The following is a 14,095-nucleotide window of genomic DNA, read 5'->3' as shown; positions in this document are numbered from 1 at the left end:
GGCTGGAAAGACAGAGGAGGAATTATACTTGTCGATAAGTGTTAGACACAAACACGATGTCTTTAAATTAGGGGCAACGGTGAATGGCTGTTTTAGGAAGAGACACTCCCCAGGTGACTCTGAAGTGCAGCCAAGATGAGAAGCAGACTTTGTGCCTGACATGTATAGATAGTAAGCCCTTCATTAATTTGTTCATACTAGTATGATTCACGTTACAAAGTGGAGCCTTACGTGGCCCTTCACTTTTCCCATATAGAGAAAGAAACTTGGTTGTTGTGTTGGTTGGTTCCTGTATTGATGTTGTGTTTCTTCTTGGCTTGAACTCAGTGTCCCTGTCCTTTTTCCATAGGTGACTGAAGGCCATTGGAAGTGGGGCGGTGTCACCGTCCAAGTGAACAGTGCCTTTTTCACAGGCATCTATGGGATGTGGAACCTGTATGTCTTTGCTTTGATGTTCTTGTATGCACCGTCCCATAAGAACTATGGGGATGACCAGTCCAATGGTGAGTTCCAGTGTCTTTAGTACAGCTTTCTTAAGATAAGTCTCTACAAGACTTACATTATCAAAGGCTCTGCCCCTGCCCTCCCCAATCAAACTTTCCCTCCAAGTGTAAATGAGTACCCCTAGGGATTCTAGAGCCAAAAGCCAACACAGGGGCAGATATTTCTTTAAGTCTTCATTTTTCTAATCTTTAAAATCCATGGGGAATATTACAGTCTAGTCTAAAACATGTCCCACTTTTAATACAAAAATTAAATTTGCTTTCCTCAAGTGTTTCAAGGAAAATTGACTGTTAGAAAGTATATCGCATTCATTCTTATAGTTTGAGAAGAGAAATCCTACAGCATCAGGTGGAACGGGACTGGGCCCTGAGAGTCAAAGATGAAGCGGGCTTCATTTTTCTCCTGCTGATTTTTTTTCTGCAAGGCTGTGGACATGTGTCCAAACCAATAGCTATTCTGTCCTCATCACCTTCCTCTCCTTAAGTGCTGAAAGGTGCTGTCTTAGATATTGATCTGCTGCAAGGAAACTTAGAGAACTTAGCCAGTCCGATCATTTCAGAGATGAGGAAACTGAGACCCAGCGAAGGAAAGGGCTGGCCTGGGGTTTCTCTACCAGCCTTGCAGAGAGAGATCAACATCACTGCCTGGGACCCTGCTGTTAACTTGGAATGGGTGGTCTGGTAAACATCAGATCTGATAGCGCCTTTGTCTTTGCATACTTAATCCTATACTGTTGGGCTCCACCAGTGTAGATCCTTTCTTCTCTTTTTCACACCTGCTTTACCCTAGCCACAGACTTGCTATTCCCCAAATATAGGGCACTTTTTCTCAAATCAGAGCCAGTGCCCTTCACTGTGCCTCGGATCAGAGACCAGGGCTTTAAGGTCTGCATGTCCCCCGGGCCCTGACAGTTGGCCGTGCTCATACCATGTTTCCTCGAAAATAAGACCTAGCCGGACCATCAGCTTTAATGCGTCTTTTGTAACAAAAATTAATGTAAGATCCGGTATTATATTATATTATATTATATTATATTATATTATATTATATTATATTATATTAATTATATTATACTATATTATATTATACCCAGTTTTATATTATATTAAAATAAGACTGGGTCTTATATTTATTTTTGCTCCAAAAGACACATTAGAGCTGATGGTCTGGCTAGGTCTTATTTTCGGGGAAACACAGTAGGAAGTACTCAGCAAGTGTGTGTTGAATGAATGGATTCACATCCTGCCTCCATCTTTTGGGCCCATTCAGAATGCTTCCTCCTTCTTGAAACATTTTCCTGATCACCCCATTTGGAGTTCAGCAAAATTACATTCAATAGAGTATAATTGCCGTGGGATGATGATGGGTTTTAGTAGTCTGATAAGGTTGAGAATCATTGGATTTTTTATTCAACATTGAGGTTTTTAGTATAAGACATCTTGATGCCTTTAGTACATTAATGTGTACTGTGAGTCTTTTAAAATGGGTGAGGATAACAGCATTTCCTCCAATTTTTTAATAATTTGGCCCTGGAACCTTCTTCCAGGCAGTGTATCTTTTAGAACTAGTGTTCTAAGGAACATGCCTGGGGGAACACGATTACACTTTTCATGTCACTCACTACGTAGCTGTGGATGAGTTTGCCTGTCCCTTCTGTCTCCTGCTGGAATATTCACTCCTTATGGGCAAGGACCGGTTCTCAAGGGTGCTTTGAAAATGTTGAGTGAATTAGTAAGAGTTTTAGATTAGCTTTCATATTTCATAGATGAATGATGTTGAGAGGAGGGTAAAATCAAGGGGGTGATAACATGAGAGATGAAGCAGGGAAAGGACGGCGTCTGTTCTCAGGGTGAGCGATAGAGGAATGGTCTCAACCACCATCTGTCTCCAGTACCGTACCTGCCACTTCTGTGCAAGAGAGTCTTAGACATCAGGACTCTCTTCCTTCCTACTTCTTGACTTTTCGTCACACACACTATCAGGTCCATCTTTGTCCATGAGTTATGGGCAAGAAAAAAGACTTGCTTAGCTACCCACTTGCCCATCTCTTGGTTTGATTGACATTCTTTCTAGAGAGCTTGTTGTGAGCTAGGCAGCCTTCATTGTTCACTGCTAGTACACAGGGTGTTACTACATGCATGGGAAATGAAAGCATGCTGCCTCTCTAACAGTGGACCTTCGTAACACCAGCAGGAAGGGATTCTGGGCTTGTGAACAAGAATCGTGATTTCATGTCATGGCCATCTGCTGGACTTGGACAGAAACTGCATGGACCTGTCCTTGACTTGTGAATATTACTCAGGAACCCAAAAGATAGAGCTCCTACCTTCCAGGGAAACACCACATAAGCAATCACTGGACTTCCTGGGATGTTGGAATGATCATTTTAATGGTTAATAGTTATTGAATACTGACCTGTGCTACAGCACTTCATGTACATAAACTATTCTGTTGGTTTTTGCTGTGTGACTATTAGCAAACTGCTTAACCTTTCTGTGCACTTTTTCTTCCAACTCTAAGTGATCCCTTAAAATCTTTTAGAACCATGAAATTCTTGGACTTTCTTTTTTTCTGTTAGCAAGGAAGGGGCAGAAATGTACCTCCTGTCATACAGTGACAGCCCAAGAGGAATTGTGTCCCAGGTGAGAGGTTTCCAGACACTGGTGAGAGTTTGCCCAGCTCCAGCACTTTCAGGTATGTGGGAGGCCAGAGCTTGGGCCAACCCTGCAGAAGCAGGGTGACTGCCTGCCACCTTGTTGGGCCAGGAGAGTGAGTTTCAGCCAGGTGTTAGGCAGCTCCCATTAAGACTTCTTTCCCTGTACAACAGCCACCCTTCTAGGCTTAAAACCTTGCAATTGAGAATAGCACTTGACCAGTTCCTCGTCAGATTTTTTGTTGTTGAAGATAGTGTGTATGGCAATTCACAGAAAACTCAAAAGCTAGTTCTCAGCAGGTTACGTCTCCCGAATCTTTTGCTAAGTGGTGTTTGGAAATGTTCGTGGTTTTGTGACTGGTACGTGGTTTTGTAGCCAGATTAGATTCAAGGGATAATAAATGTCCTGCAATGAACAAAAACAGTTCTTTGTAGTAAAGAACTGTCCTACCCCAAATGCCAATAGGGCCCCTTTTGAAAAACATTCTTCAAGCAGTTTAGTGGGCAGACTCTTTTGGGACCCTGTTCTGATCATAAACATAGAAGTCACACAGTTTAGCGATTCTATGATGGTGACATCATCAGCTGTGACTTCACAGCAGCCTGTGAGCCCTGGAAGCTGGTTGTGTGCTTATTCTCGTATGGTGCTGTGACCTTGTGCATTTGGAAGGGAGCTCTTCCACGTTGGGTTCTCTGATCATTTTCTTTCTGTGCTCTCTTTCACTTTTCCTCTCTTTATCTGCTGCCAGACCACACAATGTTTCCTAGGAATCATGGCATATTTGCCAAGATTCTGAAGCTCCTTGGGAAAAGTTAGTTTGGAATGTTACGTGGAAACCTAGAAAAATGAACTCTCAGGGGAATACACTGTATTTTGAAGTTGTCTGAGTTTCTGCATAGGATTTCTTCTCCTCCCCCAGCCTTTTCATGCTCCTTTTCCTTTTTTGTGGAAAGTTTTTATTTTTAAGTTGGCTTGGACCCCTACCAGTACCCCTTGCTTTCAAGGTCCGGAGCCAAAAATTCAGATCTCTTGTTGTGGAGAATGAATCCCAGGTGTGTGTGGTGCTTCTTGCCTTCATGAGATGGATCCTGGATGAACCTCTGGACAAAGCTTATTTCCAGGAACTTGGCATGCAGTTTCAGATGCAGCAGAGGCCAACGGGAATGAGGAAAGAGAAAGAACCATTCAGAAGTGTTGTTTTGTTTGGGAGGTAGAGAGAGATGCCTAGAAGTGTCAGGAGGGAATGAGTAGAAAGAAATGGAAGCACAGCATAGACTTTTGCTCTGTGCTAGGTTGGTAAGATTGAGCGAAGCGAAGCCCAAAGGAGTGAAACAGTCCTTGCTTTCAGGATGCTAGTAACCTGGTCTGGGAGACAAGATTTCCTCAGCTGCCTCCTGCAACATGGGACATGGCAAGACACCTCCAACCCAGCCTGTTTTCATGTTTTTAGTAGCTGATTGGTGCAGCAGGGGTGTGGAGCTCTGGCTTCCGTCTTGATTGATTTACCATAGCTGCAGTTGTGATGTGAACACATTCACTTAAATCATTGTGTGTGTGTGTGTGTGTGTGTGTGTGTGTGTGTGTATAAAATCATTGTATGTGTTTATGTGTGTCTATGTGTGGGGACAGAGCCAGGAGTGCAGTTTCCAGGCTCTCGCTGTCACGTGGAAAGGTGCTGGCTCAGGTAGTAAATGGCCGTCAACTGTGATTGGATGGCCGTCAGCTGTGGCTAGTTGGCTGTCAGCTGTAACCAGTGAGCCATTGGCCACTAATATAACTGCTGTGGCTATGCTAACAGAAAATGGGGGGCTAGCAAGAAGATGGTGGCTGAGCTAGCAAGCGTGGATTGCAGTTAGGACGGCGGAGTGTAGCGGATTCTGTGGCTCCTGCTTCCTGTGTCTCCAACCCAGCCGCCAGTGAGACTATAGTGGTATGACTCCCCTATCTATGGCTCCGTGGGTGTTCCTTTTTGGCCTCACCATATCCTGCATTCTTATGTGGGGAGCGGGAGCTGAGACCCCGCAGGCCGCCGTGCATGACACTATGTATATGCAAACATGCATATAATTTTTCACTTTAGTAAAGATATTTTAGACCTCTTTCCTGCAAGGACTGTACACATTTTCTGCTCTGTTCTTGCTGGCTTTTCATTAAGGTTGTTCTTTTTACCTGTTTCCATAACCAATTTGTGAATCATTCTGGATGTCTCCCCAGGCAGAAACAAATTGCTGATTTTAACCTTAGTTCAGAGTGTAGGCACTGCCTCCCAGGGGTACAATATCGATGCCCTCTGCACATGACAAACTGTCCACACCCCCTCAGTCACCAATTCACGTGGGAAAAATAAGTTGGAGCTGCTAATGAAGTCAGACAATTCTGGATAAAAGGTTTCATGTTTGTGTTCTTTGGTCTATAGAATTCTTGTCAGAAGGTTTTAGAAAAGAAGTGAGAAATGGAATTCCTGACTGGATGATTATGACGAAGGGAACAGGAGATGCTGCTTGCCCACTGGTTCCTTTCTGTGTCTGTTCACACTACACGTCTCCTGCCTGATGCACTCATTCTGCTGGAGGCCACAGCAGCAACCCTGGGTCTCATGTCTTGGTAGCTAGCTGCCATGCTGTGTCAGTTTTACTTCTGGAGGCTTCCAAGTTGTCCTGCTGCTTGTTTCACAAGAAAGGTGGCTTTGCTTTCTGTTGCCTCAGTGAATGTTTGGCTTGAGTCATGAGGCTTTGATAGTGGCTGCCTTTTATTGAGCTCTTTCCCATGGTTGCATGCTAGATGGCTCACCCATGGCCAGCCGAGCTTCTCCTTGATGTCTGTGAGCAGTGATGGAGTTGGTCTTAGCACCACGGAGGACTCACACTCTGAAGTGGATCTCAACAGCCTTTTCCCATTCCTTCATGAAGATGGGAAACAGGTGACCTGCCAGCGCTAGCCTGGCACCTCCTGCTCTATTTCAGTCGGGCACTTTCTGCTCCCACCTCACCCAGGCCTGCTGTCCTACTAGTGACCCGATCTTTCTTTGTCCTTGCAATTAAAATCATATTTACTGAGTGTTAGAATTACTGTCACTCCACTGTGATAGGCGGTACCTCAGTCATCTTCTTGAGACGACCTTTCTGCTTCCTAAAGGTATTAGTTTGGTAGGTCTGCTATAACAAATACCACAGAAGGGGTGTCTTAAACAACAGAAATTTGTTTTCTCACAATTCTGGAGGCTAGAATTCTAATCCAAGATCAAGGTGTCAGCAGGGTTGGTTTCTTCTGAGGCTTCTTTCTTTCTTTGGCTTATAGATGGCTGTCTTCTCCTTGTGTCTTCACATGGTCTTCCCTCTGCGTGCCTGTGTCCTAATCTCCTTTTCTTATAAAGAAACTGGTCATATTGGATTAGGGCCCCTCACATACTTCATTTGAACTTAATTACCTCGTTAAAGACCCTGCCTCCAAATACAATCACATTCTGCGGTATTGGGAATTAGGACTTCAGCAAATGATTTTTTTTTTGTGTGGGGGTGAGGGTGGGGTTGGAGAATTCAACTCAGCCCACAAAACTAAGATTTCACTCAGAATCTCTGGGCTTTGTTGTGTCCTCCTCCTTGCAGTTGCCTGGCAGTGAGTGTTTGGAGATGCTGTGGAGGTGGGTGGGAAATGGCTCCTGCCAAGCCTGTTATAAACCACCTTGAAGGTTGAAAGGGATTGAAAGATGGCTGGCCCATGATTCCTGAACCCTGTCCCACCAAGGCTGAGGGTTTGTCCCTAAACCCAGTGGGGAACACCAGTATTGGTACCCCAGGCTGGACCTAGCCATGTGGAGGGCAGAAGGGAAGAGCTAGTCTGGCCTGTTCCAGACAAGTCTTGGTGGGTACTTTAATGAACACTTATTACTATACCAGATACTGTGCTGAGTATTTGCATTCTTTAGGGAAAAAAAAAAAAGAATTTTAAAACCTACTATCCACTGTTTTATCAACACCCAAAATGTAGGAAGGATGTAATCTTAAAGGAAACAACAATCATTTGGATGGAAATAATTTAGCTTTACAAATACTGCACTCTCCTTGGTTTTCTCATTCTTCCATGAACCAGGGACTTTGTTACAGAGAGTTAATATTTGAACATAGTTAGCTTTGCAGATGAATAGGGAGGAGGTCAGTGTGGGTCTAGGAAAAATTTCACAGAAAAGAATGAAGTCAAGAATATTATGGAAAGAACATAAGCTTTGGAGGTACACACAGATGACTTGGAATCTTTGTTCCAGGATATATTGTGTGTGACCTTGAGAAAAAAATATGAACTCATGGTGTGGGACCTCCCTGGCTTCCATATCTGGGCAATGGGATGTTACTTTGCCTTAGTGGTTGTGAGGGCAAAATTAGGTAGCCTTTATTCATATTAGAAGATCTCTCCCAGGTTCTGTGAAACAATCTTGGAATTTTCCTTCTTTTTACCAAAATAGTCTCAGGGACACAAATGATTGTCATTAAACTGCTCCTAGTCTTTGGGTGCCGTGCTTATCGTTATATCATTATGGTGCAGTTTGTGTAGCTTTGTGGCGCCCAGTATGCATTCCAGGTGGTTAGCCTCAAGCAGCAGCTACACATCCCTGTGGTCATCATACCAGAGATACGGATCCATCCATAGTCCTTGGAGATTAAATCTAATGCCAGAGATTGGTCTCATTTCGCAATGGTTAGAAAGAAAAAAGCCTTTCTTTATCTTATTGTTAATTAGCTGAGATGAGTTGACATTTTAACCAGAGAAAGAGACTTATTACAAACTGAAGAATTTTTTCTTTTCCTTCATTTATTATTTTTCCTTTTCTTCTGCCCCTCCCCTCTAAGTAAGAAACATATCACATTTTTGGAGGTGTTTTGTTTTGTTTTTTTCTCTTGGAATGCAAGAGACTGAGCGTGTTTGTGCCCTGAGCAGTAGGCTCGGAGCCGAGACAGGGAGAATAACGCATGAGCAAGACCTGGGCAGATGTAGTTGATGGAATTTGGAGACAAATGGAGGAGGCCCCCTCCTGCCATGTTACTGTCCTATTCCCACATCCATTCCCTAAGGGGGGAAAGTTGGCCTTCAAGGTACAATAGCACCACACACAAATCATAGATTTTACTAGCCAGAGTCATAGGTCTGGGTCCTCATCCCAGCTCTGCTGAGAGCAAGCTGCATCATATTAGAGAAATTAATTGCCTAGTTGAGCCTTGGTGTCTTCATATCTTATAAGGAAATACAGGGCATGCGAAGACCCCAGTAGTGCATATGGTAAATACTCATACGTAACAGCTCTCCTTACTAGTAGGCACTTTGTAAATTACCCACAGCAAATGTGTGTGTGGCTGCCCTCCCGTCGCCGGGGAGGCAAGTTGTGCTGGCTTAGCTCCTGGCAGGGGCCTTCCTTCCTCCACATAGCTCCTGGCTCTATCGTGTGTCTGCTCTGCCACCTGGGGCAGTCACCTTACTTTCCTCCCAGTTTCCTCGTCTGTAAAGCTGGCATGAACAGAGTGCCGCCTTGGAGGGCTTTTGTGAGGATTAAATACAATCAATCATAAAGCATTGAGAATAGCGTCAGGTACCATGTAAGCTTTCATTAAATGTTAGTAATTACTACAAATTATATAAGCAGTAAGTTGACTCATCTCTCATAAATATCTCTTTTCTGAGAGACAAAAATAGATGAAATTACTGCCAAGTCCAAGTGAAAAGGTTGGGACTGAGCCCCAGGTGTTTGTGTCCTGGTTTTTCTCTATAAACTCAGAATGTGAAAGAGGGCTGGCATCAGGTGATGGGTACTCAGATGAACCCAAGCTTTCTTCCCCTTTCTCCTTGAACACGTCTAATACCAAAAACACTGTTTCAGGTGATCTGGGTGTCCACAGTGGGGAAGAACTCCAGCTCACCACCACTATCACCCACGTGGACGGACCCACCGAAATCTATAAGTTGACCCGCAAGGAGGCCCAGGAGTAGGCAGCTGCAGCACCTGGCTGGGACTGTCCCCCACATCCCAGCCCCTCTAACCAGAGTGGGGAACGTGCCAGAGAGAGCTCACTGTGCAAACGAATGCTCCTGTCTCTTAGCTGTGGTTTCTTGGACCAGCGGCATGGACGTTGTCAGCTTGCCTTCTGACCGTAGCTCGTGGAGGAAGATTCCTGCAGCTACTAATGCATTGTGTATGATAACAAAACCTCTGGTATGACACATTTTCTGTGATCGATCATTGTTAATTAGTGACATAGTAACATCTGTAGCAGGTGGTTAGTAAACCTCATGTGTTGGGGGTATATACTCCTTGGGGGATGATTTGGGCCAGATGTGGTCTATATGGAGTGGAACATTTGAGTCTTTTTCCTGTTTTAGATTCTAGGATAGATTTTAACATCCTTTACAGTCCAAGATAGGCTGGTGTCATAGTCTTTTCACTCCTAGTTCATGACCACTTTTTTTTCTATTTATATCACCAGGTAGCCTATTGAGTTAATATTTAAGTTGTCAATAGATATGTGTCCCTATTTTTTACGGCATAATGTAAAATAACTGAATTTCATGAGAAGGTCTGTTACACCAGGGGCATTTCAGCTTTGAAACCAAATCTGTATATCCAATACTAACCAGTCTGTTGGATGTGGGTTTTAAAAATGTTTGCTAAACTACCCAAGTAGGATTTATTGTATTAAATGGCCTTTGGGTCTGAAAAGCTTTTTTTAACCTCTTGCTTAAAATGTGTTTTCTTTTGATAAGATGCTTCAAACAGCCTCCAAAAGTGTAGATCTGATCATTTAAATAAACCTGTATGTATATGCATAGACGTATATGCACACGTCGTCCTGCTCAGCTAGTACGCACGCATGCCGATTCTTTTCCATGTTGAGTCTATGGGGTGGGGAGTGGGTGGGAAAATAGCTTTATGAAAAATTAAAATATTTTGCCATTAAATTAAAGTGTTTGGGGTGGTATCTATTTCTGGAAATAAGATAACGTTTTCTGTACTGGGTGATTAACCTCCTTAGGCTGGCATGTGTGGCAACAGTGGTCGGGGAAAAAAGTTACATGATTTAGAAGCCTATTACCACCCCCCCAACACACACCTATTCCCACTTCCACAAATAGTCTGTTTGATTGTATTTCAACTCTGCCATTTGGAGAGGCAACCCGGCATAGCAGAGAGAAAAGAACGCTGGATCTGAGGGGAGAAGGCAGTTTCCTGTCAAAAGTCTATTATTTACTAGTGTGGACCTGTTGAAGCCACCTGACCTGGCTGTTCCCTCACCTACAAACTGGCGTCCATGAACTTTAACTGCTCCGTGCAGTTCAGTGCCAATTAAGTCAGTTAATGTATATGGAAATGAATTTTAAACTCCAAAGCCATATAAATGTGTTTTTCCTGGAGTCTAAAAACAATTTCATGAGTATCCGGTTTTTCAGACACTGATGCCTGGATGTCTGGGTCACCATCTGTTGAATTCACCCACTCAGCATCCCCTATCCTTTCTTTTCTCTGATTTTGGCTAAAATCATGGTAAGCAGGGACAGAAGGAAATACTTGAACTTTGGCTGTGCTCTCCGGCCTTTTCCTATCCTGGTGAACATCTGATGGTATATGAACTAATTCATTTGACATCCAGTTCTGATGAACCACTATGATGCCAGGAATTAAAGGTGGCTTGTGCCTCACAGTCTGGGAGGGAAGATGAGCTTAAAACATGGCAAATGATCTCCTGTCCCAGATGATGGAGGGACAGGTTCTCCGAGGGAGATGGGGAAAGGGCCTGAAATAGGCCAAAAAGAAGAAGTACGACTTTACCAGGGCCAAAGGGCAAAGGGAACAGAAACACAAACATCATAGAGGAAGGGAAGAACAGAGCATGTTTGGATACGGTTGGTCATCAGGCCTGGCTGGCACATAGCAGGAGTGGAAATAGCAGAAGAGAAGCCCCATGTACCTGTGATCAGAATGAGAAGGGTTCTTTATGCTATGGTAAGAGCTGTAAGACTTAGCTTAGGGTTTAGACAGAGAAGTGGTAAGATCCAAATTACCACTGGGACATGGAGAGGCTGGAAAAGCCCAGCACAGAGATCACCAAGGCCAGAACCAGGGCAACAGTATAGGACATGGAAAGGAGGGGACTTATTTTGGAGATAAAAGTGACAAGGTTTGAGCCTTCTGAGTGTGAGCCTGAAGAAAAGCAAGAGCAGAGTCATATTTCAAGGACGTGCTGGGGGCTGAGAAAATGGTAGGACCTTTGACGGAATTAGAGATTCCTGGAGGAGAAGTGCAGGTGGTTCTGTTACCTAAAGGTCTATCAGTAGGAAAAGCTAACTCAGCCGAAAGAGGGACTTTCCTATAATTTTCCTACTGTATCTCCATGAATCCATAGGACAGTTGAATTAACCAGAAAGACTGGGAACTGGGATAACTCTAAGGGACCTCAGCACCAGGAATCCGTGGAACTTTCCCCTTCAGTTGTACCAGTTACAACTCGTCCAAGTCTTTGTCTCTCACTTCAAAACTAGGAGAGAGTACATGAGAGTCTCAGCCTCAGGCAGGTGCCTATTCTCCTGCCGGTTAACTGTGATCAGGAAGTCAAGTCACATGGCTGCCAGCAGCTTACCTTGTGGATTGGGGTCCATGTCCAAAGAATGGAGAATCCGTTCTGAGCTGGGCAAACAATCGGAAAAGATCTACCACAATGGGCAAGATGATAGGTTTGGATTTGCCTGGGCTGGGTTTTAAAAGCCATCTTCTGGAGGAATTGACAAGCTAACAATTAGAAATGAGAGGTTGAGCAGACCACTCTGGGCAGGAGGTTTGGCAGCCATTACCATTGAAAATGAGAAGTACAGCTTGGCAGGGCATCAAAGCATCAGGGAAGATAACCAGGAGTAGCCACATTCCACAGGTGAGAGGAAGAAAATTCGGTAGAGGATTCAGAAAAATGTGAGGTGTTAAAGAAGCCAAAGAAAGAACAAAAGTCATGGGGGGAAAAAAACGGTAGAAACGCAGAGAGATTCAAAAGCATTTTAAGGATTGAATATAAGACCTGTTGTACTTGGTGCTTTGAATGTGTGAGACCTTCTCAAGTGGCAAGGGCAGAAATCAGACAAAGGTGGAATAGTCAATGGGTGGTCATGATGGGAACAAAGGAGGTAGGGTGGTGGCTCCAGGAGGAACCAGAATAGAAGGAAGCGAGGCTTGTGATTTTCAGTCTTGGAAGAGAACAGGGCTGAGTTTGTAAACCTGAGGGATTACAGCCAGCCAAGAAGTCAAGAGGATGATGAGTTAGCATAAGCCCCAAGGTAGGTGCTCCAAGGAGGAAAGTACCCAATGGAAGGTCAGATATTTGGGATCAAGGACATGAGTTGATGTGTTAGTTTTGAAAGAATAAAAGGGTGCCTTCATCCTGAGATAGGAGAAAAATAACAGATTGATGTTGGAGGAGAAACTTGCGATCAAAAGGAAAAAGGTTACAGTGTCCCTCTGTGTTCCGTCTTCTCCACAAACTTGAAATGAGTATTGGAGTTCTGCTAAAAAAAAGTTCTCAGTTTCAAGAATGCAGGTTGAACACAACCATTTTCAGTTAGTAGAAAGTTCAAGAAACTCTTCAAGAGGTGAGTAAAAGCCTTTATTAAGAACCATCAACCTAGACAAGAAAATTTCATTATTGGCCATGTACACCAGTTTTATAAATTGTCCTAAAATTTTTTAGGTAGATTTGAAGAATATTATAGAAGAGATGTGTAAAATTTCCCAACAATCTGCTTTTAAAAAATAAGAATTCAGCAATATATTCAACAAGTAAAATACAGTCGCTATTTCAAAGAAAAAAACAAAAATCAATTTTATGTTGGTAAACCCATTGGGTATTCACTACATGTTATTCCTACATTTTATCATTAAAGGAAGAAAACGTCCATAATAATGAAATGAATGGTTCCCTATATGACCTTCTGGTAGTTTTAACCATTTCGCAGAACTGAGATAAAACACTCTAACAATTCTGATGCCTGAGCCCTTCAGCCCGTCTCTCAGAGCTGGTGGAGCCCCCGGAAGTCATACCCCTGGAGGTCCACAGGTAGTGTTTGAAAAAGTTGAAAAAAATTCAGAAAGGAGATTGGTCTTGGGTCTCATCCTCATCTTGGTAGTTCTAGAAACTATGTTTTATCAACTCTTTTAAATTGATCAGGTTCTAAGAGGCTGACTGGTCACACTGGGAATCTCAATAAACTATAATTCCCATGCAGTCTTTTACAATGCAACACACACATTATCTTGTGGCTGCATCATCCCAGACACTTTTTGTCAGGTAACCACGGAGACTAAAAGAGGAAACAGAAGAACAAGATAACATCACAACCATGATGATGCCTGAGGGATCATCCCTATGCTTCCAAAGAAAATACACACAGCTCTCTAAAAAGTGCCTCGAATGGTGTGCGAATTCAAATTCAATGGGAAGTGAATTCAATGGGAAGGGTTCTGTGAGTGAGCAAGCAGAGACACCTCAGCGGATCCCAAGCTCCGTCTGACTGTTGTGGAAACAAATTCTTTGGGACCTCCTCCTTTTGCTTTGATTCAAGATAATTTTGCTCCTTTCCTTGACATTCCTCATCAGGATATGTTAGTGCCGCTGACATGGCTTAACTTGCCAGTACAGTCTGACTTTGGTGAACCCGTACCTTGTGAACCTGTACCTTTGTCCCCTATATTTCAAGATCCCTTGCATCCTGTGATGCTATAGGAACCATCCTGATGTCTGCAAGCTTACTCTCGCCCATCACATTTTGATATATGACTGATTTTATTGTACAGGGGCAACCTGGTTTCTGAGGCCACCTTCGCAGCACCTTTTCATCACCTGACATCAGAGGGGTCTTCCAGGCACTCCTTGAATTGTCTAAGCATCTGGAGCTTCCTGACCCTCTGATGATAT

General features: G+C 43.5%; 1 protein-coding gene across 1 annotated transcript in view; it reads left to right on the top strand.

Annotated features, from left to right (window-relative positions):
- WLS (Wnt ligand secretion mediator) overlaps window positions 1–9,976 on the top strand; it is a 99,105-nt gene extending 89,129 nt beyond the window's left edge. The window contains exons 11-12 of the mRNA XM_019732367.3: window positions 350–503; window positions 9,025–9,976. Coding sequence (XP_019587926.1) covers window positions 350–503; window positions 9,025–9,134 — 264 coding nt within the window. The 3' untranslated portion in view covers window positions 9,135–9,976. The remainder of the gene's footprint in view (window positions 1–349; window positions 504–9,024) is intronic.
- The last annotated feature ends 4,119 nt before the right edge of the window (window positions 9,977–14,095 follow it).

Source organism: Rhinolophus sinicus, chromosome 14 (genome assembly GCF_057876585.1).
Source record: "Rhinolophus sinicus isolate RSI-liver-muscle chromosome 14, RSI-T2T, whole genome shotgun sequence".
In the NCBI taxonomy this organism is placed as follows: domain Eukaryota; kingdom Metazoa; phylum Chordata; class Mammalia; order Chiroptera; family Rhinolophidae; genus Rhinolophus; species Rhinolophus sinicus.
This window is presented reverse-complemented; position numbering and strand designations above follow the sequence as displayed.